Source organism: Leptosomus discolor, chromosome 7 (assembly GCF_034619465.1).
Source record: "Leptosomus discolor isolate bLepDis1 chromosome 7, bLepDis1.hap2, whole genome shotgun sequence".
NCBI classification, from domain to species: Eukaryota; Metazoa; Chordata; class Aves; order Leptosomiformes; family Leptosomidae; genus Leptosomus; species Leptosomus discolor.
In genome coordinates this window covers 65237741-65265467 of record NC_141397.1, presented here as the reverse complement: position 1 = coordinate 65265467, position 27727 = coordinate 65237741, and the positions used below count along the sequence as shown (strand labels likewise).

General features: G+C 47.2%; 1 protein-coding gene across 1 annotated transcript in view; it reads left to right on the top strand.

The window, feature by feature from the left end:
• ARHGEF26 (Rho guanine nucleotide exchange factor 26) overlaps window positions 1-25692 on the top strand; it is a 53338-nt gene extending 27646 nt beyond the window's left edge. The window contains exons 6-14 of the mRNA XM_086467987.1: window positions 2846-2998; window positions 3502-3631; window positions 5522-5596; window positions 7437-7526; window positions 14313-14467; window positions 20357-20566; window positions 24266-24333; window positions 24788-24892; window positions 25529-25692. Coding sequence (XP_086324113.1) covers window positions 2846-2998; window positions 3502-3631; window positions 5522-5596; window positions 7437-7526; window positions 14313-14467; window positions 20357-20566; window positions 24266-24333; window positions 24788-24892; window positions 25529-25671 — 1129 coding nt within the window. The 3' untranslated portion in view covers window positions 25672-25692. The remainder of the gene's footprint in view (window positions 1-2845; window positions 2999-3501; window positions 3632-5521; window positions 5597-7436; window positions 7527-14312; window positions 14468-20356; window positions 20567-24265; window positions 24334-24787; window positions 24893-25528) is intronic.
• Window positions 25693-27727: the final 2035 nt, after the last annotated feature.

Sequence of the window (27727 nt, the reverse complement as noted above, 5' to 3'; positions counted from 1 at the left end):
TCTGTGACTGCTAGGTAACCCGTGCACAAAACCGTAACAATACTGTGCCATCTGTCCCTCTCGCCAGCCTGGCAATGCTATCGTGTGTTCTGCCGTTCTGCAAACGGAATAAAATGATCTCAAGGTAACTTCATGAGATTTCCCCCCCATTAGCACTCTCGGGTACTGATCTGGGGTTCTGGTGACTTCTGGTGCTCCACATGCACCTCTGTTTCAGCCAGGTCTTCCGCCAAGTCGGCTCTTTCCCAGTCTTGCTCGCCAGAAAGGCTTTGCTGTCACTTGTCGTCTGTAGTGACCCGTGATGAAAATACACGATTCAAATGTTTTGTGGGACCTCTGACCTTCTCTGTGTTCCTTTTACGCGCTGTCATTTGATTCTACATTCTTTTTGCTCCCAGATAATAACTGATTCCATAAGATAATTGTTACTCTTCTAACTCTAATTTGGCCCACCTAGTTAAAATCTCTTCTACCTGCCTAATGGGAATTTTTTTAATCCAGTGCAATCTAATTTTAGGATATCCAGGCAGCACGTTACAGCATTCATGAGAATGTAAGTGCTGCTCAGTTGCTGTCTTTGTCTAAGGGTGAGGGGAGAGTAAATGTTGAGGAGAGATGTCGACCAGAATGATTTATGGCATCTGCAGACCTCTGCCATGGGCGTTTTGCAGGCGCAGATGCATCGTTCAGGCCTCGTGAAGGTGAACTGCTCCACACTCTCCTTCTCTCTTTTTTTTTTTTTTTTTTTTTCTTAAAAGTCTTTTGCTATCTAGGATTTTTACTGTTCCGAAAAATGACTCTGACCGATGATGTCATTGCTGAGGCACCAGATAAATTCTAAAGGTGGAAGTTCTCACCCAGCACGGTGGAACACCTTGTCAGCCCGCTGCAGCACGCAGCGGGAGGAGCTGTTGTATGTCCTTGTTTCCTGAGCCAAGTGAACTGGCAGCGGGCTGAGAGGCTCTCCCAAGTGTAAACAGTCAGAGTGGAGTAGAAACGGATTCCAGGGGCCTGCGGTTGGTGGTGGCCAGCGACTGAAACCCGGCTGTTGGGGTTCGTGGGAAATTGTAGACTGTGGGACTTGGAGGCTGCCCCCACCCCACCCCTTCTCGGACCCCACTGAAATTTCAGGCAACTGTTGTTACCTTGAGTGTTTGTCCGTGTATTGTACGAGATCTCATCGTGACCGAGCGTGCTCTGCCAGTGCGTCCTGTCAAAACCAACCCAAATACCAGCGTAGCACAAGTCCGTGACAGCCTGGAAGGTTTTGTGCTGTGAGGGTAGAAGGATGCTGGAGGGCTCTGCCTTCCCAAAGTGGCAAGGCGGTTAAAAAGCACTGCTGCACCGCTGACAGGGGAAGAGCGATAAAACTGAGGACTGTAGCAGACAGCGTTGGGCCTGTGTGTAGGCCGTGTCCTGGTTTTCATGAAATGATGATACTGATGAACATCAGTCAGTTCCGTCTGCAGTTAACGTGTAGGAACTTCAAGAAACCAAACAATCCAAACCCAAACCAAACAACCCCCCCTTGATTCTTCTGCCTGTGTGACTGACCAAGTGAGACAGACTCTGGCAACTGCTCGAGTCAGGCAGCTTCTGAGCACACCTGAAAATATGTTGTAATTTTAGTTAAACCAGGTTGGTAAACACTTGTGTGATAAGCTTCTGTTCGTCCTGTTCTCCTCTTCTTGCCTGATGGAGGTTGTTTGTAAAACAAACTGTGGAGAACATTGGTGACATGCTTGGGGGAAAAAAAAAAAAAAAAAGAAATGCTGCAAGGTGAGAGATTTTGAAGAGCCAGTGTTAGTAATGAGAAAATGTAATAAAAGGCCGAAATCAAATAAAAACATGTTTCAACATACTTTAGCTTGATGTGAGGTCATGTGTTCCAAGTATTTCCTTAATTTTTCTGCACTATATGAGAATTCTTTTAGTACCTGGTTTACTCTTGGGAGTTTGGGTTTCTTGTAGTGAATTGTCTTGTATAAAGGCTGCAGGCGAGATCAGTGCGTGAGAGGTTTTTCAGCAGCTGCTGGGCTGTTGAGGATCACGCTGGTGTCGGTAATTCCAGTGACTGGCAACAGCGGATCGGTGCGAGCTCCTGTGCCCCAGACCGTAAGATACTTCTGTGAGTGTCGCGGAAAGAAAGGCTTTTGTTTTCTGGTAAAATCAGAAGTGCAAAAAGGAGCAGAAAGCTTTCGGAGGCCAAAGGGACTCGCGTGGAACAGAGGATGAACGGTAGGGGAGTTCTTAGAACAAGCACGTTTAGGGGGAAAAAGCTCAGGATTTTGGTTTCTGTTCGCATTTTCAGTTTGCAGTCTGTGTTCGGTGTCCGTGGCAGACTGAAGTGTCTGGTCCGCGAGCACCTCGTCCAGCTCAGCCTGCTGGGTGTTCTTTTGTCCTTGGTTTAGCAGGCACACGTAACTATTGCACTGAACACTGTCTTGTACTTGCTTTGTTACCAGAGGAAATGTGTTAATGTGTGCTTGAAATGGCTTTGTTTCTTTTTCAAGCCTGTTTCTGGAAGTTCTGGTCGAACCAGATCAGCAATGCTGTTTCGGTTTTGGCAGCTCGAGAATGGGAGGTGACTTTGCTGGCGCTGCTTACCGGAGCTCTGCCAGGCGCACCGGCAGCTCTGCCAGGTGACACTGCCACCCTCCGACTGGTGTCGCGTAGAGCTGTCCCGTGCTGTTCTGCCGAAGGAGGGAGGGTCGCACCCGCTCACAAACCATTCGAGTTGTCGTTAGTTCATAAAAGCCAGGGGTTGTGTCAGGTGAAGTGTAAAACGTTGTGAGAGGTGGCCTGCTGTTTTTTCGTGAGAGTGATTATTTTCTTTTTTTCACAGGTTCTTTAAAGAACTTGAAGCAAGACATCAGAACAACATCTTCATTGATGATATTAGCGATATAGTTGAAAAGCACACTTCTTCAACGTTCGATCCCTACGTCAAATACTGCACCAACGAAGTCTATCAGCAGCGAACGCTGCAGAAATTACTGTAAGAACTGATTTCAAAATGTGATTGCAAAATGTGACACCCCTTTGTAGTGGGAGCGAGTAGCAGGCTGCAGCGCTTGGTGCAAAACCTACGGCTTCCCCCCAAGCCTGTGCTGACACGCTCGGCCTTCCTGAGCGTGCAGGTTCCTTGGAGGTAATGGGGAGTGAAAGCACGCCTGGCTGCACAGCCCAGGCCTCTCTGGGTCATGGGTGACAGTCCCCTTCCAGCGAGACGTCCCGTTCAGTCAGTGTCAAAGACACGGCTTCCCTCGCGCGTCACATCGGTCCCTCTGCCCTCGCGTTCACGTGTGGGAGCACTGGGGGTTTCCAGGTGCCGATACTGGTCTTGCACGTATCTGAGTAAATACAGCTGAAGGCTTACTTGATACAGCTACTTCAAATCACACTTCCCTGTTAATAAAATCAGGGCTTATTTAAAATCTAGCAACTTTCACAGTTCTTTGGCAAAACGTACCATTTAATTCTCTCCCCTTTTCCCACCAGAGCCACAAATCCATCATTTAAGGAGGTGTTGTCACGAATCGAGTCCCATGAAGACTGCCGGAATTTACCAATGATCTCTTTCCTCATTCTTCCCATGCAGAGGGTTACTCGTCTTCCCTTACTGATGGATGTGAGAACAGTGTTATTTTTCTACTTTTCCTTGATGCGTGTTCTTTTAATGCTAGCGTTCTTTCACGTTCATTCCTAGTTCATTCCAGTCTCTTCGTGTCTTCTCGCTTACACCAGGTACAGGGCTGTAGATACTGGTCTGTGGATGTGAAGTACCGTAGCATTTGTTTGCTTACTGTGGTTGGTATCTCCTGTTCCTGATCCCCCATTGAAAAATTAAAATATTTAGGCATCCTAATAGAAAAGTAGTACAGTAAAGGGTCAAAAGCTTCTGAAACCCAGGAGGAACCTAGTGCAGAATTTGTGTATTATGTTAGGATTAAAATTAAACAGTTTAAAACCCAAGACTTCTAGCATACAGATTGGGTAGGGGTCCTTTTGCAGTAAATACTTACGTTGAGGAATGGGGTTGTTAACCGAGGGTCTTAGGAGGGTCACAGTGTCCCCCTGAGGAACGAACTCCATTCTCAAGGGCAGGGGAGCTACTCGTGAGCGGAGCGGTGTTGATACTCCGTTTCCCACCAGCGTGTTACGCTGCGAGATGTTCCCTTCCTGTGCAGGTTACCGGGTGACTTGGGAAGTGTGATGAAGTGTGAGTATTTGCGAGGCACAGTTCACACCGAGATCCGTGGTATTTCAGTTAAGATGCTAGAACTAATTTGTGAGCCGGACCACAGCAATAGTGCAGATTAAAACCCAGACTGGATTCTAGCACTGGGAGGATCCAGAAACAGGACTAATAATTTTCTTCTATATATTTGCAAATTGTGTGCTGATTAATCATCTGGATAGTTACTTAGTTCATTCATGGACATAGAATGCTTTCTTCTCTGCAGTACATTCCTAGGTAAAAAATGGAATGTTGATCCAGTGTTGCTTTGGTGTTGACCTTCCCCTTGTTTGTTAATTTTGCCTCCTTCCCCTCTTTGGCTAAAAAAATCTAAAGAAGCAAACCAAGCATTTTATTTTCCACTGTTCCAGTTTTGTTTGTTTGTTTTCCTTGGAAATGGTTGTGTAGATTATATTGAGGCTTCAAAATGAATTTGGTTAGTAGTTTTTTGTTTTGTTTTGTTTTTTAAGGCTTCAGTACCAGAAGTATGGCTCCAACTACATTCAGAGATGAGGGAACGTAATTAAACCAAAGACTAATTTAATGTAAAATATCTTATGATGTTTTTGTTTCTTAATCAAGAAAGTGATTTAACTGGTCTGGTTGTGATAGGACTTCTCCTCTACCTCAAAAGAATAAACTCTGTCATGTGTAAATCATGGATCGGATTTACTTCCCGTAACTTCCCAATGTTTCCTCTGTTTGGATGCAGCAGGTGTCTCTCTTCCATGTACTTTTTGGTTCTAATAAACCAGTAGTTATGTATACTCCCATGGTACATGTGACAGTGTAGCCTTAAGAGCCTTTTCTGTCGATCCTTTGGAAACGCTTCCCTCCGCGCAGAGGTCAGGCAGAGTAACCTGGTGCGGCTCCCCACCGCAAGGGCGGTTGCACACAAACGGGTGTTTCACCTTCTAGGAAGAGCTTAACATTGGCACAGGGAGAACTGGTTCTCTGCGGCCGCAGTGGGGTGGCACTGGGGTTTGCAAGAAGTTCCAGATGGAACAGCCATCCCTCTCCTGCCGCCGCCCCTGAGTTGCTGCCGACAGAGGTTGGCCAGAGGCGCGAAACGTGGCTTTGCTCCAGGGGAGCCACTTTGCTTTCAAGGGGCCGTTCCTCAGCGTGAGGAGCGAGCTCGTGTTCCTGCCTTTATCCTGCTCCGCAGCTGAGACTTCACCGCTTTGGGCTCATTTAATACGCACGGAGAATTCTCGTTGTTACAGCGGTCTGTTCTGTAGTGGTGCTGCTTGGTCCTCTGAAGTAACTGACGTTTTGTTTCAGACTATTTGTCAGAAAACTCCTAAGGATTCATCAAAATATGAGAACTGCAAGCAAGCTCTGAAAGAAGTGAGCAAGGTACGTTCTTAAAAGTTCCGTCTGGATGCAGAGTTTTTTCTGCTTTGACTGCTTCCCTTCCCGACTTGCACTGCCTGCGTTTGTCATCTCAGACATCCACTGTGAAAGCGGCTGCTTCTGTGTTTCCTTAGTCACTTGAGGATTAATTTTCATGTTTATTACTCATTTGGATCACCCGTTTGATTGTGTAGCTGGACAAATTTATTCTGTTTGCTGCCAGTCCTTCCAGCAGAAAGGCAGGTGAGGGACCATGTGTAAAAAACAAAACCAAAAACCAACCAAACAAAAACCAACAGAAAACAAACAAAGCAAAACCAAAAAAAAACCCCACAACAAAAAAACCTAACAACAAACAAACAAAAAACCCAAACAAAAAAACCCCCAACGCTCTGTGCTGACAGTAGAGAAAAGAAAGCCTGAATGTTCTAAGCAAACTTAAGCATTCTTTCTGCATTACTGCGAGTGAACCAGCTCACCTTGTCAGTGGTTCAGAGTTGTTCTCTCCTCCTGTACTCGGGCTTTTTTGCCAGGAGTCGATGGTGGAAGAAGAGCACAAGTCCATTTTCCGTGCGTAGATTGTAAATCCCAACAGCACTTGGGTAGTACATTCCTGTTCCTTCCAGCTGAACCTGAGCAATCCATCAGGTTGCCTTTTTTTTTTTTTTTGTCTAAATTGGTGGGAAATTCCAGCCCATCTGCTTAATACATTTATATTCTGGAAACAGACAACTCTTGGAAACAGAACATTGCAGTATGAACAGAGAACCGAAGGCTGTAAGGACTGGCTATTTGTTGCCTCCAGGATCTCACAATTTCAGAAACTATAGTGCATCGAGACTGTTGTGAAATGTGAAGTGCTGGGCATTCGTTACTGAAACGAGTCTTTCTCTGCACGTTGGGGCTAGACATTACCTTGGGCCTTGAACATTCTTCTGTACTTTCAAGGGAAAAATTGATGTTTTCCATGCATAAGTAGTGCAAACGGGAAAAGCGCTGAAGCATGAAAACTCTGAATTGTTTTATTTAAGAGAGGTCACTAGGGATTGTTTTTATGCTGAAATTACTGTTTGTTACTTGGGAAAATACCCTAAACTCGGCAACGCTGTACTGCTGCCTGCGCGGCCGGGACTTTCTGTAGGAGCAGCATGCGGCGTGTGAAGGGCGTGATGGTGAGGGGAGGAAAGGCCTGCTGGGGGCTGGGCAGCCCCGCCTGGCGGTGCGGGGCCAAGGGGACGCATCGTCACGCCTTTGCGCCTCTGCCCCCTGGTTTTGGGTGCTCCCGCCCCCCCACGCTGGCTTCAGTAAAACGGTAACGTGCTTGGCCGCGGCGTTCGACAGGCCAGCGGTGAGGAACCTTTGCCGGGATGCTGTTTGCCCGAGTTCAGCGAGATGGTGCCGTAACGTGTGGGCTGGGGCCGCCCGCGGCGCGCGGGCCGGCTCTGCGTGGCAGACGTGGCAGGTTGGTGGTTGTGGGGCTGATGATTAATGTGGCTCCCAGAGCTGTAACCCTCCTCAGTCAGGACTGGGGGCTGAACCTTAGCACCATCTGGGCTCCCCTGAAGAACAAATAATTCTCATAGTATCGTGGGATAATTTGGGTTGAGAGGGGTCTCGGGAGGTCACCCGGCCCAGCCCCAAGGTGGAACCGCTACTGGGTTAGACCTGGTCGCTCAGGGCTGCATTAGCTGGTCTTGGAAAACATTATGTCTGTGACCCAGGGCGAAAATGTCAGCTCTTTAGCAAGTTTTATGCTTCCCCAGAAGTGCATTTGACACAGGAACAAGTTTGTATTACAAGTCTTGAGTACATTAAACCGGTTAAATAAACGTCTTGTTTCTAGCTGGTGCGTTTGTGCAACGAAGGTGCTCGGAAAATGGAGAGGACAGAAATGATGTACACCATTAACTCCCAACTGGAATTTAAAATCAAGGTATGATGATGATCTTTCTGACCATAAATAATGTGGCCTATGAACAGCTTTGACTATGTGTTAAGTTTTGATGAGTTCACTGCCAGCATAAACGAAGTCAGTTGGTGTAGGCCGTAATACTGACGTGGTTTCTCAGTCGAGGGAGACAAGTTCATGTGCTGGGGTAGCAGAAGCCCTGGAAACTCGGTGAGTAACTAAAGACTGTTGCATCTAACCAGGCAGGTTAAGCTTTGGGTTGAGGCTTTTTAGGGAAGGAGAGTTTTGGGATGTGTATTTTTTAAAAGAGTAAATTATCATTAATTACTGAAGAACGAGGTATGTTACCTTTGTGGATGGAAACCAGCCCCTGTCGGAGTGACAGTACCTAGTGGCACAGTTTTAGGCAGTTTTGTGTAATTCCTAACAATGTGTGAGATGGTCTCATCACTGCTCACGTGCAGAATCACACGTTGCTCAGCCTCCGTGTCCATCCTTCTCGTCAGTCGTTTCCTCAAGGCTCGTCAGAACTGGAATTGCTTTTTGTCCCCCTCTTTCCCCTCAGTAAAGCAACAGCAGAACGCACGGCATCGTTTCCAGTTTGTACAAGAGCTGCTGCGGTTCTCCGCTGCCCGTGGAGGCCGTGTCGTTGAACAGACACCTGGTGAACCGAGTAACCTGTTGGGGGCTCGTGCAGAACGGGGACCTGTTGGGTGGATTAAAGAAGTGTTTGGGGGCAGGCATGGCATCGCGAAGCAGTTCTGTGTCTCGTTTTGCCCCGTGGTCTGGCAGCGCGCGAACAAGTTCTGATAAACTCCGTCACAGTGAATCGATGACTCTGAGCTGTAGCCAGGTCGGAAGTTTGGCTTAGATTTCTAACTGCAGTTGAAGAACAAATCCTGTTTGTCTTCAAAGAGTGAATTAGTATTTGTGATTGAGACTGTAAACAGCGGGACGGTCACAGCACCTTCATAGCGCACAGTAATTCTTGCAAAGCAATGACCTGCTACAGGAGGATAAATATTAAAACTTGTGTCAGATATTTTTGTATTAGGTAGAAGGGTTATGTTACAGCAAAATGGTTTTTATAGTATCTGTTGAATGAAGTATTCTTTGCTGTAAAGGCAGAGTAAGTGGCTGTGAAGGTTTTGCTACTAGGAGAGAGGCCGACTGCTGCTGCTTGGTGATGGGACGTTCCCGTGTGCGTGACAGGAGAAGCTGCCTACGTAAATACTCCCAGGCCAGGGCAGGATCAAAGAGTATTTGACTGTCCGGCTTCACAGCAGCATGAAACAAAACCCCAGGCCTGTTGGCGGTCGCCTTAGGACATGTTTCTGGGAGTTACAGTCTGTTTCTACACGAATCTGACGTCTGCTGTAAGAACCGTCAGTTTGAGGAGCCGTCCTCGGGCGGGAGGTGGCCGAGAGCAGGGTGGCGCTGGAGCCAGGGCGTTGGAGGCGGCGGTGGTGCGGCCTCCCCGGCAGCCGGGCACCCCGGCTCGCGCCTGCAGGCAGGAGCTCCCCAGCTTCGCCTCTGGGAGCACGGGGCAGCCTCGGCCGGGCAGCGGGGCGCTGTGCCACGGCAGGCTGTGGCGGCGGCGGAGTGACTCGAGCTAAACTCCACCCTCCGTGACACAGTTCCCTTCGATAAGCCCAAGCGATGGCCTGGCTGCTGCAGGTGCTGTTACCCTCAAGTCATTTGAAAGAGTCCCAGTTAGGATACCGGGCGATTCCAAAGTCTTTTCTTCCTAGTACTGAAAATGCAATTTAGGCTTTTATTTCAAAAAGCTCCTTTACAATCAGTCTTTTCGGTAGGAAAACCGCAGACATAGTTAGTAAGGGTTTATGGTACTTTCAAGAAACTTCTTCAAGTAAATTTACTTTTTTTCTGTTCAATTGTTAAAATACCATTTCTATAAATAACCTCTCCTACCATTACATGATGAGTATTCTTCCGTGAGAAGATTTTTACTATAAGCGTAGTAAGTAGAGGTTCATGTTTTTAAAAACTCAGGTCTTTAAAGTCTTGGTCAGTCTTTAAGGAAATGCTCTCTCCAGAAATGTTTTTCAACTGTCTAAAGTATTTTTATTTTCAAACTTTGACTGAAAACAGTGTTTACTGACAAGAACAAGAACAGCAATAAATAAAGCACTTCTTAACAAGTGACATCACTGCATTGGCTAACAATGGTGAGAACAGCCTCAACTCTTTGGATACTCTGCAACAGAGTTGTGGACAGTCTGGAGCCCCCGGGCAACCTGCTTTGCAGTTTCTTGCCCAGTTTTCACATCTGCAGCAGCACCCAGCGGCGTTCAAGGGCTCGACTGGCGCCTGGCCTCTCGCTGCCCCAGGGGCAGAGGACGAACGCCGCCGATCCCGGTTCGGCCGGAGCGAGAGGCCCTGAGGAGTTCCTCTCCGGCCCTGCTGTAACCGGCAGCTCCGCTGGTTTCATGGCAGTAACACCAACGTTATGGATTTTGGGTTTCTCTATTTTTTTATGCATGTGTTTTCCTTTGTGCATCTTAAATATAACCATCGAGTGGGTCAGGCCTTATCTGTGGCTTGAGAGCTTGCCAGCTGGCGTATGCAAGACTGCTTTGGCCGCATTTCAATGCATTTTTAAGTTCTGACAGCTTGTTTTATGTGGAAAGGAGATGGTATACATGATGTACTCTTCTGGCAATTAAGGAGAAATTAATATTAGAGTAAAAACAAGCTGCCTCTGGAATCTGGTCAATTAGGAAAATGAGATGGACTCACTTGGAGCACAGATCAGAGGAATTTTTAGTTCGTCCTCAAATAGAAAATTTTAAAAGTACTTTTTGTCTGTACAACAGTCATCGTGGGGCTGTAATTCTGTTTTATAACCATTGTAGATTACGTAAACTGTTCGTGTTCTTGCTCAACATCTCAGAGCGTTTTGGGACTTCTGTTTAACTTTATTATTTTGTTAGATATAACGGTGGGCTATTTATGGGAGTACGAGAGAAACTACTCCGTTAACTGTGTCACTTTTGTACGTGGCTAATCTGTAGAATTTAGGTTTTAATTAAGATTCAGAAGTTTTTATTCTTAAATTTTTCATCTTTAGCACCAGAAAAACTGTGGGTTTTTTTCCTCCAAACATGCTTTTGTGTTCCTGAAGCAAGCTTGTTGGTGACTTCGGTGTTCAAGCACCATCTAGCCTAAAGTCTTTCACCTTCCTAATGCCACAAGAAGTGTGACTGTCAGGGGTGGGCTGATGTATCACATCCCTGCATTGTCACATGGAGTCATTCCTGCATTTCAGGAAACATAAAAGGCACGTGATTTGTTTAAAAAATTGATTTTCGTGTTACTTGAAGGTGCTGAACCAGCAGAGTTCAGTATTGTTTTTTCATATATTTTCACTAAAAAATTCAGCCAACTTTTAAAAAATTGTTGATACAAAACTTTGGTTACTGAGCTGAACGGGGCTGTCGTGACCTGTGAGGTGTAACGATGTGTCTTTAATAAAATGACATGGTGCAGTCCGAGGGGAGCGTAGTGGAGTTGGGTCGGTAGAAGTCTGTTAGCCACTGAGCGACAGTATCAGTCAGTGATCCTGAAGCTACAGCGGTTTGTACCCAGAGCGATTTACTGCAGTTCCCCAACAGACCTGGATAAAAATCTGTTTATGAAATAGAGATTTGAAACCAAGTTCTGTGTTTCCAAACTGGAGAACACAGTACAAAATGCATTTAATAAACTAACGGGCAATACAGAACTAGAAACTTGCAAAGAAGTCCTGTAAATAACACAGAGCCTGTGAGCTTGGATTGACTGGGAAGACACATCTGAAGGGAATTCTGTCCAGATTCACGCTGTCTTGGTGGCATGAATGCAGATATCCTGGGAATCACAGCAGGTACGTGAGATAAGCTGGCATTTCTCAGGAGTCACGCTGACAGCTTACAGGTTTGGAAAGGTCCCTACGGGATGTAAATCACTGCAGGGCAAGGGGTGAGTTTAAGGCTTCCTTAGTTGGTGGCAACGTGCAGTAGTTCCAGAGGGCTGGTGCTGCGCAGGCTTCAGCTGCCCTTAGCGTGCTGCCTCCCGAGGGAAGGTGGAGGCAGAGCTCCGGCAGGAGAAGCTTCTTTGGAAAAATGGTTTTGCCTTGTGCCCTTTCAGAGGCACCGTAAAATCGTACCCCAGAATTCAAAACCAAGAAGGTGGCTGCACACAAAATTGGCAGTTAATATTTTGTTCCTCCAACAGCAAGTTCACAGTCAAAGTGCTGTATTTTGGTTTTGGCACAGTACTGCGGGGCAGGTATTGACAAGTTGAAGTTAGCTCAGTAAAGGGCAGCTGAAGTGATTGAGAGAGATAAAAAGACAACCCATGCAGAATGAAGACAGCTGACAAACTGAACGGAGAAATATATTTTTTTTTTTTTTTTTTTACAAGCATGTGAAAGGTGCTTTAAAAGAGGGGGAAAAAAAGCAGTTGTCTTTGTTAGTCTAATCCTGCAAGACAGATAATGAATTTGAACAGCAGCAAAGGAAGCAGGGATGTTTGATAAGCAGAAAGCCAGTTACGCTGAAAGCAGAAACAAAAATTTGATTATTTCACTTGGGATGAAGAAGAATACATAAGCTCCATAAAATTTAGCAGTAAGCGCCCATTTACCACGGCAGGTCTTAGGCACCAGTACTAGCGTGGGCAAAGTGGGTGCCTCTTCACATCCAGTGGTACCATGTAGCTCCTGCTGGAGAGCCTGTCGGGTGCAGGTTGTGCAGCTCAAGCTTCACTTGCAGACGTTCCCCCCGAGCCTGGTCCTGTCTGGTACCAGCGGCAGGAAGGTCCCAGGCGTCCTCAGGCGCGTGGGCAGTACCCAAAGGCGCACAGAGACACCAGCATCTTCAGCGTGCAAGTGAGGGCCCAACCAGGTCATTCCAGCGATGAGGGGTGAAGCCTGTGGCGGAGGTCAGGATCTTCGCTTAGGGCATTGCCCGGTGACAGCACAGCCAGGCAGAAGGAACCTGTCCACCGTGTGCCGTTGAAGAAACACCACATGCTGGCTCTGCTCGGTTCAGCGCTGGCGATCAGTCAGTGAGGTCATTGAGGGCGGAATCCTGGTCAGCGGGAGAGCTGCCTGCTCTGCAACGGACCTTTGTCTTTCTGGCAGCGTGTGTCATGGTACAGCTTCAGAGATGATCTGTTCTCTGTATGACCGGGACATGCAGTCTCACATCTCCCTTCGTGTTCGTGGCCCAGAGAAACAAAAGATCCTTCTGTGGTGTCTGCTTCTCCTGCAGTTGGGAATAATTTGGATTAATTAAGCCTGGTCTTCACCTGGGGCAGCTACGATCCTCTCTGGCTTGCTTCAGCTGTTGCAGGTGTTGGCCCTCACCCTAGAGAGAAATGGAGATCCTGCTCCACAGAACACTTAAGAGTTCAACTACATCAACAAGAGTAGGAGGAGGTACAGTATTCTTAATTACCCATCTTAAATAAAGTTATGACAGTGGGCAGATAACTGTGTGGTATTTCAAGAGCTCCTAGTGAGAACAACAAGTAAGTGAAAACTTCCTGCTATCAAGGGAAAAAGCGGAAGCATTTGGTATGGTAATTGCCTTGGGAGAATGATTCCACTGACACCTCATAAATGCAAACCCCACTGACCTTCCCAGGAACCAGTGACATACACCCGGGGGTTGTCACGACTGGTCTGAGCGGGTGCCGTCACCAGCTCAAGCCCCCGCCTCGGTACAGCAGCCAGACGTGCCCGTCCCCGTCAGCTGCAGCAGCAAGTTACAGAGCAGTTGGGGCCAAACGTAGCTGTCGCCTTTTTCTGACAAAATGGAAGACGGGGAAAAAAGACCCCGAGGTTCATTCTGAGGAAGGACAGCTGTTTGTTAATGCGGCCCCTCACAGGCGGGTGCCAAGGAGAGGGCCTCTGAAAACTTTCCGTCGTGTCTTTCAGACCACTGCTGGATTTACGGCATAACCTGCTGCTTCACGCGCTCTTTCACAGAGCTGTGCTGGAACTCCAGGTTACTTGCAGAGTAGAAGGTGGATGTTACCACATTTGATCGCCATCTTCTGGCATTCCTCACCTTACTTCCTAGTGGGAAGAGGAGCCTGTGTACTCTGAACATGGCAGTAATAGTGTTCATTCTGTATTGGGACCAGTCTCACCTGGCGTGCTGCCTCCACATGGCTTCACGTACTCGCCGCGTGCCTCAGAGGGGACTGCGCGGAGCGTTCCTCTGCTAAAGGCTTTTAGATGGTTTTATTCTGTGCGTGGTACAGAACACGCCGTCAGACGGGAGGCACAGCGTCGCTTTGCCTGGCCTTAGGGACGCGATGAAGCGCGGTGTGCGGCAGCCCTCGGCTCTGAGACGAGAAGCTGAAGCTGCTCTTTGCGACCGTTCAGGTAGAAAAGCCGTGGGGTACCGAGAGGGAACTCCGGTGTTCGTACGTGCCTGAGGAATGATTGCTTGCGCTGCAAAAACCTTGTGTTCCTGCAAGACAGTCCTTGGATTTTTAATCTCCTTGGAGATCTCCCATCGTCTGTTCTGTCCCAGGTATGACTGATCGAGCCTGTTCGTTTTTATCTCGGAGGAGCAGTTATGTCGGGTGCCTCAGTGACTTCCCAGTATTTGCAGGCTGTTACCTGTGTGTTAACACAAGTGGTGAAGATACCTTAAACCTTGATAAACTGGTTTGTGCTGGTACTTGTGATCTCTGAGCTTTGAGTTTGTTCAGGCATTTTTTCCCAGCTATCTAGTACTCTGTTCCCTGTTCCTTACTTCTGAAGGATTAAAATGTTATTTTCTTGCTTTGTAGCCATTTCCATTGGTTTCCTCTTCGCGATGGTTAGTGAAAAGGGGCGAATTAACGGCGTATGTAGAAGACACTGGACTTTTTTCTAAAAGAACTTCTAAACAGCAGGTGTACTTCTTCCTCTTCAATGACGTCCTCATTATCACCAAGAAGAAGAGGTAAGATATATAATATAATATAAATAATATAAAATTGCCTTTGTGTCCAACCCTTGAACCACAGAGAGAACAGCTGAGTTATTGCTGTCTGTTAAAATTACTGTGACTGTTGCGTGTGCCTCGCCCCAGGGGACATGAAAACTGAAGCTTTCTGGCTTTGGAACGGCAAACTGGGTTGCATCCGCAGCATTGCTGCGTGTTTTCTAGCCCCTTGCTTGTTTGAAAGAATGAAGGAGATTCAGAGAAGCAAGTGGACTTGGTACATTTGCAGCATTAACCAGGAGAAAATGAGAGCTGAACATGTTCTAAGTCCAGCAAATGTTTGTAAAGCCAGTTGTATGTTTTAACATGCTGTGTCAGCGAGAGGAAGCGAGTTAAGAAGTTACTTGAGTTTCCAACATTGTGCTGTTGGATTGTGTTTAGAAATGACAAGTAACCGCTTGTTAAACGGGATTTATTTTTGGTACACGCAACTGAAATTCCAAATTGTCAAACAAATTCAAAAGTTCATCCTTGATGCCTTGGCAAAGGGAGGAGTTTTGGAAGGATAAAGGAGCAGTGACTTCCGTTCCCCTCCCAGCTTTCCACAGATTGAGGGTGACATACGGGATACAACTTCTAGCAACCTCCGTTTAAATCTTTATCACTAGATTTGAGGGGAGCTTTAGAATAATTGAATTGAACAGAATTTGCATCCTGTGCCATTGCTATTAGATAATACTTGATAGATAAACCAGATTCCTGAGGCTAAAAACTGTTTTGAAGAACAATTGCTTTGCGTCTGGGTTGGCCAGTTAAGCCAAATACCAGCTATTGCTAAGAGACAGCCTTCTGTGAAACTGCAAATCTATAATTTACGTGTAATAATATATAATACAGAGTCTGGGAAGAAAACACTAATATTTAAGCAAAGAGAAAGCTAAATGAAATGGAGGGGAAGAGAATATTTTAAGTGAAGAGTTTTTCTAAAGATGGGAAGAAAAGCGAATGGATTTCTCCCCAGCTGTCTTCCTGACACGCGCACGTCTCAGATTCAGTGTTTATCAGGGCTTGTGCTGAGGCGTTTCTGTGCAAGTCCCTTGTTAAACCGCTGGCAGCGCCGCACAGGCTTGTGTCGCGCTTCTCTGAACAGCGCGTTTCTTTTCCCACGGGACTGCTGTGACGGGGCGCTGGGGTGGGAGCGAAGTACGTAAACACTCGAGCGGGGAAGGCAGCGAAGAACCAGTTATCTGTGTTGTCACGTTGTTTATTGGTTTCCTATGCGATGGCTCCTTGTCCAGACTATAAACCAGATTTTTATAACAACATATCTTATCCAAACTTTGGGGCTTTTGGCTTGTAACTGCTTCCAGCTGTTGGAATGGAAATGTCCTACATGGGCCCAGGAGCTGGAGCTAAGGAACGCTTCGTGTTAATGATCAGATCCACAGAGCTGCTCTCCCAGGGCCCCCTGGACAGACGGAGGGAATTAGAAAGGGCCGGTTTCTGCGAGCCTCACAGATACTCTGAGCGCGTACTGTGCCCAAGTGAACAAGCTTATTAATCATATTTGAGCATTTGGTGATCTGTTTTCCCACCCGCAGCGTTGCCATGGGCGCCACAGCACTGGGCAGAGATATTTGGCACTAGTTGAGTTTAAATGTTTGTATTTTTTCTGGAGCAGTTACATTTCAGAAGATTCTTAACATTGCACAAAAAAAGTCACTCCTCACCACCACACTAAAACCAGGGGTTACTGGGTGCTCCAGGCCTCTCCCAGCGGTCACCCGCCAGCTGCCCCCCGAGCGGTTTGTCGTGGGCACGCGTGAACTTGCGATGTAAGTCAAGGAGCTCCTGTGGCACTCCGAGGACTTCAGAGCAGCGCAGCTGGCAGCAGCTGGGGGGGAGTGAAGGGAACGGGGAGGCTGCCCCTGTGCGCTCTGTTGGAGTGTGGGCGGCTCCGCAGCGGACGGCACACCAGTAGGTGCCTGGTCTTCTGCCAGTGCCTCTAGGATTGGCACACCTTCCCTGCCAAGGGATATAAAATAGTCCTGTGGTGGCATCATCTGAATCTAAAGAAAATTTTAGCAAAAAAGTTCAGTCTTAAACTGCGGATGAACACTGGCAGGTCTGGATCACCTGATCACCATAATTTTAAAGAACGTGTTCAGTGTCCGCCCTGTCACGGCGCCGCCTGGCTGAGCGCATTACGTGCCCGTTCACGTACAGCTGCTCACGCCGGCGCTGGCAGCTCTGTCGGCGGATTTCGTTATCCATCTGGAAGGCGGAGAGTTGGTGGGCCTCACCGGGGGCACAGGAGGCGAAAAGGTGGACTGCCTACTGGTTTCAGTCGGGCTGTTTTGTTGAACAGAGATGGGATTTGTAGAGGTTTAGCTCCGTTGATGGATGGTAAGGAACGGACTTGCTGCTCGTTACACAAACGCATAGACTGCATTGCTTTTCCAGATGCGAGATTCCCAAGTAACAATGGCAGCATCCCCGGCCGGTTTTGCTAGTTCTGCCCGTGGCTAAGCAGGGATTGCCCAGACTAAAATACTGAACTGACCTCTTTAGATAAAAAAACCCCAAAACACACAACAAAAATACAAACAAAAACCCCCACAAACCAACCCCAGACAGACCAACCAACCTTTCCCTGTTTTAGAGTATCTATTTTAAGAAAAAAGGAAGGGGCGGGGGGGGAGATTGATAAATCTTAGATATAAAATGGTCTTTCCTTCTTCAGCTGGAACCTCAGCTACCACAGACGGCACTTGAAACAACTGTCCTCAAGTGATAAGTAGCATCTTTTTGTAGATAAACAAACGAATTTGAATCTAGAGCCGGCCTGAGATCTGCGTCTCTACTCCCTCCCCTCTCGTAGCCTCTCTTGAACCACTCGGGCTTTTCTGCAGTAGGACAATGACAGTCCATTTCAATGTGGTACTTTTGGGGAAGAGCTGCTGTGCACCTTCCCAGAAGATAAGGACAGACACAGTATGTTTTAATTAAAATCCCTTTCAGCATCCTTGGGTTGTACGTGCAGAAATTACAATTTAGCTTTCCACATGCTGAAATACCGAGGATTCTCCCAGCTTCTCAGTGTGCTCATGTTAAATTCCTTTAATTAGACCTAAACCTACTTGTAATCTCTATTCTTTCTACTTTGGGACCCAAGAAGTCATGTGTAACAGCATGATTAACCTGGCTTCATTTTCACAGGGCTCTACAAGAGTTTGTTGCTTCCATTTTGCTTCCTGCGTGGTTTATTTTTTTATTTTTTTACTCCAAGGAACATGGAAGGAACAGGCCGCTCAAAAGCGAGGTTAATTGAACCGTGTGGGGAGGATTGAAAGCTATTTCAGCTCTTGCAGCAGTGCTCTGGGAGGTGCTGGTATGTTTGTGCCTTTGTCAATGGTGCCTGAATGGGGAGGCGTGATTCTGGCCCTCGGAGTGGGAAACACCAGCGGATTGTGGGGAATTGTTGGTGCCGTTGTGAGACCTGGGGAAGAAGAATGTTCATCTTGGGAGCTACAGTGATTTCAGTCCTGTGACAGACCTTACTAAGCTTGTCAGTCACTGCTGCTGCTTGCTTTGTAAAGCCCCCAAACCCCTCAACGGAAGAGGAGAAGAAAAAACACTTGTGAGAAGGATCAGTTCCGTTAGTGTCATGTTCTGTGTCGATTGTTTAAGAAGGTACAAAGCTGTACTGCAAAAAAGCCCATTTCAAGTATTTAATTCACCGAACAAAAGTAAAAACATACCCCACACAGCTGAAATGAGAACTTTGTTTTTACATCAGACACTGGCAGAAACTACTAATCCACAAACATGATATGGTCTGTGAACCTGCTGTCACTTGAATGGAGAACGCTGTCAGAGTCACAGAAATCAGCAGTAACTTACGTTTAGGTATCATCACGTTGTAATGTTGCTCAGTGGTGTTTGAACAGTTCTGCAGGATTAAAAATAAGAGTTACAAAGACCATTGTATTCACTACCGAGGTACTCGCAGGTATTTTTCTGACAGTTCGCAAAACAGGTGGATAGATCTCCGTTCAGTCGTCACCTCTCCCTTCTCGTACAGTAGTTGAGCAACCGTAAGGGAACACGGGGCTTCCCTTGCACCTGCCAGAGGGGGACGTCGCCACCAGCGTGCCAGAGGCGTCTGTTCCAGGTGTTTGGGATTTCATTCGTACCGGTTCAGCGCATCTCTGGCAGCCAAACTAATCTGCTCAAGTATTTTTTCAATTTAAATTATTTCAATGACCCATAGTACTCTGAGGCTCTAGCACAGCTTTTTAGCACTCGAGACTGGGGCCTACGTAGATTTTACTTCAAGGTGGAGTGTGTACTAGTTGCACCTTAAAATTTGATGTATTTGATTTACTCCAAAATTTGACAAACGCAGCAGCGTATGGGCCAGGAGGGAGCACTGGCTTTGTGCCGGTGTAGCAGGTTTTGTCCTGCCTTTTCGTGTTACACCGCTGTAGGACAGTAAATCTGAAAAAGTTGACAAACTTACCTGAAGTTATGAGGTAGTAATTAGTTGGTCAGCGTTCTGGGTGTGTGATAGATCCTGGTAACCTTGCGAACGCACCAAGAGCTCTGGCAGGCAGGCTCACCGGCTTCAGTGGCAACAACAGCTGCTTTTCTGGTGATCAGTGCTGATTCCTGAGTAAGTGATGTAGATTCTTTTAACGGTTTCCTTAACTGTGCTTCATGACTTCAAAACTTTGGAAAGGCGCAGTTATTTTCCCCTTGAAAAAAACACGTTTCCAGTATTGCCCTGACAGGAGTAAGCAGCACAGCCAGCAGCCGGGGGAACTGGCTGAACTCCCGCGAGTGCTGGGTGCTCTGAACCTGGAGCACGTGTCGCAAATAGAACAGGGGAGCTGACCTACCTGCTCCCCGCTGCCGCCAGCGCTGCCGTGTGGGACAGCGTGCCGTGTCCGGATGCTCTGCTTCCCGTCTCTGCCATGGCTTCGCCTGTCAGCGAGATCTCGATGAGCTGAAGCGATCCTCATGTTCAGAAGTAAAAGGCTGCAGTTTAGGGAAGAGTGTGCATTGTCATTTAAGTCCTTCCCCTGTTAAAACTGGCAACAGTTCAGCACCGTGCTGTTTTGTCCACCCCTCCACCTACATTTCAACCGTAAGGAAAGCAAAGCTCCTGACTTGCGTGATTTCTTAGAATTCTTTAAGGTCACTGCTGGGAAGTTACTAAGTACGTGTAGCGATCGTTACTCAGATCACTTAGAGCTGGTGTATATTTACAAAGTACTTTCTAAAAGGTAAATTGCACAGTGCTTTTGCAAGACCAACAGTGTGTGACAAACCTTTGCCCGTTACTAAAATTCTCAATTGACTAAGGTTATGTTTCAGGATACTGTAAAGTAGTTTTTGGACTAGACCTTCTATGTGGACAGGGAGCACAGGTGATTATCCCGTATTTAAAATGAAAATCCTGTCTGGAAGCAGGATACATACCCATAGCTTTGCAGGCACAGGGAAAGGGAAACTTACTTTTTTCCCTATAACATTCTAAAATTAAGGTCTGTTGTTTATTTGAAGCTATGGGGAAAAAAAGTGCAATTTTACGTAACTGCTGTGCCTGTTTTCAAATTCAGCAGAGTCAAGTCGAGCTTACGCCATCTCAAGGATGCCAAAGTCATTAACTGTGCCACTAAACGAAATTCCACAGGGTATAAAAACTGATCTGCTTTGTATCTTGGAAAACTAGTAGTTTCAAAACGAAACAAACAGAAAAGATGAAGATCTGAGGTGTCAGAGGAACTGAGCCGTACCACGTAGTTAGAAGTGGACTCGAAGGCTGAGTTTGCTTCCAGGCATACCTAATGGGAAACTAAACATTAAACTGGGGGTTTTTTTCTTCCCTCCTTTGTTCTGCAGTGAAGAGAGTTACAACGTCACCGATTACTCGCTAAGGGACCAGCTGGTGGTACAGCAGTGTGACGGGGAGGACCTGCCCTCTTCTCCTGTAAAGAACGCTTCAACTATGCTCTACTCGCGGCAGAGCTCGGCAGCTCACCTCTTCAGGCTGGCGGTGCTCAGCAACCACGCCGGCGAGAAGGTGGAGATGCTCCTGGGAACAGAGACTCAGTAAGTCAGTCTTTAGAGCGGCTGTAGTTTCTCACTGCTCACCTCAGCTGCTGCCCGCCCTGCCCCGCTCGTGGGAGCACGAAATGCCCAGCTGCTGTCGGGCGAGCTTAAACCAAACCGAAGCAGGTGCCCCAGCGGGCAGTGTGCGGCCGACCAGCCGTGGCCAAAGCGGCCTCTGCCGGGGAGTGCTGAGTCCCTTCTGGCTGTTACTGGGGAGGCAAACCAGCAAGGGCTGCAGGACAGAGATTTAAGCAGTTTGGATTTCTTGGGGTTTGGGGGGCGTTGTGGAAGGAATTTCACTTAAATTAAAAGTAATTTTTCAACTGAAGTGTTACCACAGTAAAAAAAATCACTCCATGCTCTGCCATACAATGGGACTGGAGTGAACCACACGACCTAGTGATTACATGCTGCCACACAGCGATTTCTTGCTGTTTAGTTTGAACTACAGGTGTGACTTCAGTAGCTGAGTCACCACGGCGTTTTGTCGTAGCATGAGTACGAGGTGCTTAAACACTTCTGTAACAAACCTGAGAACTGCAAGTCAGGACACAGGTTTTCTGCCCGGCTTAGCTCTTAAGGTGGCGCTTTTATCTGGTGATCGCTGTGCCTGGAGGGCGAGCGCCTGCAGCGAGCCAGACCAGCGGGCAGCGTGCCGCAGCTGGAGGCGCAGTGCGCGCGTACAGCCTGCCCGCGGCACGGCTGTCTTACCAGTTCAGCCCGCGGCAGCCCTCCAGGAGCAGAACGTGGTGCCAGTGGCGGCAAGGTCTGAACTTTCTGATGCAAGGCCCGCTGGAGCGGGCGAGGCGGTGACAGTCAGCGTTTGGGGCTCTGCAAGGACGTTCCCCCCCTCAGCCCGTGGCACGCTGTGCTGCTGGGCACGCCGAGCACCTGAGCGTGCAGCTCTGAGCGTGGTGCAGGTTACTGTGAGGAAAAGGAAGATGCGGCTTTAACGTAGGGACGGGAGGCTCCCGGGGTACCGACCTTGATCAGGCCATGGATACTCTGACTGCAGAGATTCATTGAAGCTTGCTCTGCCTCTGATACTTTCCTGCGTGGTTTGTTCCTTATTGTTTTAGTTTCTTGCCCTGATTGTCGGTTCTTGTAGCCATGTGGCATTTGCCCCGTGTTGTCCGTAGGCAGAGCACAGTGTTAGCAGGCCCAGGTGCGCCCGATGGCATAGCAGGGGTAGCGGGCCGGCCTTGGTAGGGTGCGAATGCCGAGCGCTCTGGTCCCGGAGCAGTGATTTGTGAATTATTTACTAGAATGGCTGGATGGTGCAGAAATGGAAACGGCGCTGGATGGAATGGGAGGAGGAGTTTGGCATTGCCTTGGGGAAGCTGGAGCGGTCTGGCATAGAGGTGGTCCTTGTTCTCCGGACGCAGTTTTGGAGAGCGTTCTGCTTTGGAAAGGAGCAACAAGAGGTGTCTTGTTCTTTCGGGTGCAGATAGCCGAGAGGCCATCACTGCTCTGTGGTGCCATTAGCTTCCACCCAGCCCTTCTCAACAGAGAAAGATTTTCTCTGTTCCTGGGGAGGCTGGAGGCAGGACAGATGACATGAAACAAGAGTGCTCCAGACGTATCCCAGCCCGGAAACATTTGCAGTTTTAGGTTTGCTTTCAAAGTTTAGAATAACCCTGAAAGAAGCTATAGATCATTAATGATTTCTATTAAAGATCTCATTATAAAGTAAGCAGATGATTCAGACTTGTTTGGAAGTGCCTTTTTATCGGGGAAAAACTGCAGTACATTTTTTAGTTGTCTGGGCTTTTTATGAAAAGGCATTTTGTTCTGCAGATTTATTACTGATTTGCTCTACCCTGTTTGTAACATAAATAGCAGTCTAGCAGATTGTCTTTTAGAGGAAAAGATTCCGAAAAGAATTACTGCATAAAAATAGGTATTTCAAAGAGAGCATTATCCTGTATACAAATGGTACAGAGAAATGTAACTGTCTCGTAACTTCGAGAAGAATGGGAAGGGAACCTGCACTCGGAAGGCCAAGCTGGATGGTTTAGCGTGCTTCCTGATGGGTTTTGCAGGTATAAAACTTAAATGTTTCCGCTGAAGCAAAGATTTCGAGCACAGTTCGATTGTGCTTTGTGGCTTCATGGGGCCTGTGGTTCCCAAGCACCCGCGGTGGGTCAGGCACTTGATCTTGCCCCGTGAGTAAGGCACAAACCAGCTGGTACCTGGGGACTGTGACACTGTATGTGCCCAGCCTGGCGTTACCCCGTTTGTCTCGGAGTTGTCTGAAAGGAAGTGTAGTTTTCTTGTTAAGAATGCTTACAGGGAAAGAAAATATGTCTTAAGTAACATGTATTTCTTAAAAAAACAACGCCAAAGCCACAAAGTTTATTACAAAAAATACACCAAATTGTAAGGAGGCGTTCTTATTTTGGCTGAAACACAACGAGCTTCGTACCACCTACGTTCAGTGACTGAAATGTCAAAGTAGCACCACGTGTTGTGGTTTTGTCCACCTGCACGAGATCAGCAGGTACCAGATGTTGGTAGGACACGTGCAGTGTGAGGAACAGTGTGTGTTGGGATTTAAAAAGAATAATGACAGTTTGTGATTAAATGCCAAAAAAACAGGTTTTATTTAAAACTGAAGTTACCCTAAGATAGCAACAACCCTTTTTTTTTTGTTTTAGAGGGGGAATAGGAAAATTTAGCCCTGCAGCTCCCTTGTGTTACTCTGATCTGCACTGATAGCAAAGCCCTTCAACAAACAGGAGATTTCACTGAAGTGTTTGTTTGGGGAATCAAGTTCAAGTGTTGATTTGCCAAAATTCAGAGTTACAGTGATTAAGTTGTTCTAGTTCAGCCGTTAACAGGGGTGATTCAGGATTAGCTTTCCTTTTCCTTCGCTGTCTGACATCGCTTTAGCCTCTTCCACTCCCTCCCAAAACACCAGTTACTGAAAGCAGTTTGCACTTCTGTGATTTCTGTGTAACACTTACTTGGTTAGAAGCGAGATGGTTCTGCTCTCCCCAGAAATACTGACACGTGTGTAATCTGACGTGGACTGTGTTTTTCCTAGCGTTGTACAAGGTGAGATTCAAACCCCTAATTTAGGCCTTTGTTGTCTCCTTGCTTATCTGTGCTGGCTCTCAGATTTCCCAAACTGACACATTTGGAAACAAATATTTCCTTCCCAGGGCACAGGGAGACTTTGGTTTCTTCCCCCCCCCGGCTTTTTGTTCTAAGTAAGTGTACATCGCAGATAGTTCTTACTGACAGGAAACCTGCTGGTATTGTATATTAAAACTGCTGTATTGCAATTACCACGTTTTGTGTGTTAAATGGATTTTTTATAATAAAATTACTAATAAGTATTAGTCACAGACACTAGAGGAGAAGTTTACCTGCATTACTTAAAACTAAAGTAAAGGTATATAAGACATCATGCCAGTAGGTGTCATGTTTACAGGCTTTTTTTTTTTCTAACCCAACCTAGTTAAAGTAGTTTTAAATATATTTGTTTGAGTAGTACTAGAAGTAGCATCACACATCCTGGCTTTATTTTGAGAGGAGGAGGAGAAAAGAGGTGGTGGTGTGTGGTGTTCACCCCAGAAGAAAGGAAAAGTGTGAATACAGCCTGGAGGGAGGGAGGGAGGGAGGGAGGGAGGGAGCAGTCCGGGCCGTTACAGGAGCACGCCGTGGGGACCTGAGCCTTGCCTTTGCTGTCCGCAGGAGCGACAGAGCTCGCTGGATCACGGCGCTCAGGCAGGACAGCGACGGGCAGGACACGGACAGGACAAGTGAGTTCCGACAGCCGCGGCGTGCAGACGTGCTGCCCCCGAGCGGGGACGCGCGCGAGGGTGGGCCTACGGACCCGTAGGGCTGGTGTCCGGTTCTTCTGCCGGGCTCTGCTGCTGTCGTACCGGTGACAGTGCCATCTCCTCTGCGCCCAGGGGCTTCTCCGGGGCGTGTGGCTGGCCCCGCCATTCCGTTGGGCCGTTAACGCTGGTTGGGCTGGTTGCCTCAATGGTAGCAGCAGTGCCATGCCCTGCCCTTCCAGGTTTACCCCACGTTGTTTGTGTGGGATTGCTCAGGTAGGAAGCCGATTGCATAATCTGCGGCCTCCTGTGAGTTTTTTTTGGGGGAAGTATACTCTCAAATGGAAATTTCTAAAACAAATTGTATATAGATTTTAATAGAAGATCCTCTGCTATGTGAGTTGTTTTAACACAGCCTGGCTTATTTCTTCCACAGCTTTGACTCAGGTAGAGATCATCAGAACTTACACGGCAAAGCAGTCGGATGAACTCTCTCTTCAAGTCGCTGATGTTGTTTTGGTGTATCAGAAAGTAAATGACGGTGAGTGAGAATTTTGCTGTCAGTCACCACTGCAGCGGAATCCAGCCAGAAAAATGTGTTTCCCAATAGCACTGGCTGTACAATGAATCTGGGTTTAGCTTCCGAGAGCAAGGTGAGCATTCTGGGTCAGGTTTCTACAGGGCAGCCTCTGTTCAGGCAGCAGATGCCCAAAGTAACTCGTCACCTGCCATAACTTCCATCAGTAGCTGCACAAAGTGTGTCCTGGGTGGGTCTGGCAGGTAACGTCCACAACAAAGAAACTGAATTCTGCCTAAAACCATGGGACTCGGGCCTTTTAGTGAGCAAGCACTGGGTTCGTGCAAGAGAAACACACCCGGTGCTAGGTGTGTCGTAGGCTATTTCAAACTATATTTCAATTACAATACAAAAAATGATTACACTTGTTTTGTATTTTTATTTTTATACACTACTTTGTTCTTTAATCCAGCTGTATAGAAAAAACATGTCAAGCCTCTCTTAACTTGGTACTTCATTTGCTGCCAAGGTGCATGTGTGCTGTGTGGGGTGACTGTGTCAGCTGCGTCTAGTCAGGTGCAATGCACACGCGTGTTGAAGAGCTCAGTACCTTCAGGAGGACTTGAAAAGGTTTGTTCTCCTCTTCTGTTCCCCTTGCAGGTTGGTATGAAGGGGAACGCCTGCGGGATGGTGAAAGAGGCTGGTTTCCCATGGAGTGTGCTAAAGAAATCACATGTCGCGCCACGATTGACAAGAACATGGAGCGGATGGGACGCTTGCTCGGCCTGGAAACCAACGTGTAGGCTGTTCCCGCTGCTCCAAACTCTGCCCCAGGATTTGCACTAACTGCCGTCGGCAGGGGCACGGTTGCATGCCCTGCGGCTCTCGCAGGGAAGATGTGGGTCACCAATGCAAAAAACCCAGCTAACAGAGCACTGATGCTTCGGATACTCCCCCCTCTTTGTTCTGTGAGCTCTGAACCGAAACCTGGCTCGACCGGGAGCAGATTCCAGCTAGCAGGGTTCCTCAGGCACGGGAGAGCAGCCATGCGTCTTTTTGACTCACATTTCGGTTTCAACTTTAGTTCCTCCGTCCCAGCCTCCTTAAGTGTTCTTTCTCCATCTGGTTTGGAGCATTTTGACTTCCTTTCAGATGCAGACCTCTGCGTAGGAGACTGAAGACCAGAACCCAATCCATTGAGCTGGAGGTGAATGGCAATATTAGGGTTTCCTGCCCCTAAGGAGCTGCAGCATTACATTCCCAGTACCTGAGTATGTTAATGGGATATGTCCCAGTTGTGTCAAAATCTGTGTGTAACCAGCACTAGAACCACCAACCCTGTAATTCACAAAGGAGCACCTCTCCAGCACATGTCCACAGGGGCTCCCAGGCTTTGGCAGAAGCAATCAGATCGCTGACCGACGTTAGCCAACCTGACACAAGCCCCAGGGAAGACTCCAGGGAAGCGCCTCCAGCAGTGGTGGGCTCTAACGCTGTGTCAGACTTTCTGCTTCCAGGGCTGCAGTGGGGAAAGCAGTTCTGGAAGAAAGAGGTACGAGACACTGCAAAAGAGATGATGATGATCTCGTTCTCAGATCTGTCTTAGTACAGGTATGTTAATGGTGTGTAACTGCTGGACGTGAGCCCATTCTGCATCTGGTTTTGCCAAGTGTTTACCTAGGTCTTCACATTAAGTTCGTGCTTTAGAGCAAGGGTTTTGATGAGGACTACAGAAACCATGAAGTACTTTGTTCAGGTTTGTTTTGGTAGCGCTGTGGTTTTGTTACTGTTTTAGTCTTTCTGCTCTTCTGTACTAGAGGAGATTAATTATTTCCTCCTCTGGAGGCAAAAAGTTCACCCGAACTTCAGTTTACCGACATCTTCAGCATTTGTTAGCATCACACTGAGTCCACAGGCAAAAAAAGAGGGAGAGGTAAGATCTGCAGAGGTTTGTTAAGGTGCCAGGTTCTCTCATCTCCCTTCTGTGTATAAATGGGCAAATGAGGAAACACGTGGAAGCAGACAGCTGAGCACCTTGATGAACTTGGGATCGCGTGGTCTTGGCCTTCCCCTGCTGCAGACTTGATGCCATTGGGTGCTTCAGGCAGGAGCTGGGGGGGCTGACGGTGACATGGAGTAGCAGTAGTACTCGGACCTTGATTTCAGCGGCGTTGGTGCTGCTTCACACGTGCTCTTCTCTGCTTCGGGGAAGATGCCTCACACTTGCACTACACACAACACCTGCAGGTTTAGCTTTGGAATTTCACAGCAAAAAACAACCACTTTGTTGTGTGAACAAAACGCACTCAAAAATGAAGTAAACTTCAGTGCATCTTTTCTGTATATAGGTGTGACAGGTTGTATTATAAAAATCTTCACCTTTTTAAGGACCAGCTGATAACTCAGCAGGGTAGAATACACGTTCGATAAAAATGAGGGAAAATCTAGAACCGAGGCTTTCTTCTTGTTGCATTCCCCATCTTTTTTAAAGGGGCTGTATGTTGTTTTACATACTGTATTATGTTGATTTGATTTGTGAATGAATGGGATGTTTATAAAGATGTATCTCTGTAACAATTGATAAACTACTCAGAAGGCAATAATTTTGTACAAAAATACTTACCCTGACAGTCTGACAGTGGTTATACAGCCTTGTAAATTAATTTATACGTGGACTGAAATTGTAAATTGAACAGACTTATTTAACATAGTAAAAATACTGCTAATATTTTAACAAATTCTATTGTACACAGGCAGATGTTTAACACAACTGAATGTATAAAATCCAGACTTTAATTTTATTCAGATTTTTTTAATACATTGTATATATTTTTCATACCTAGTTTTTCCAAAAATGCT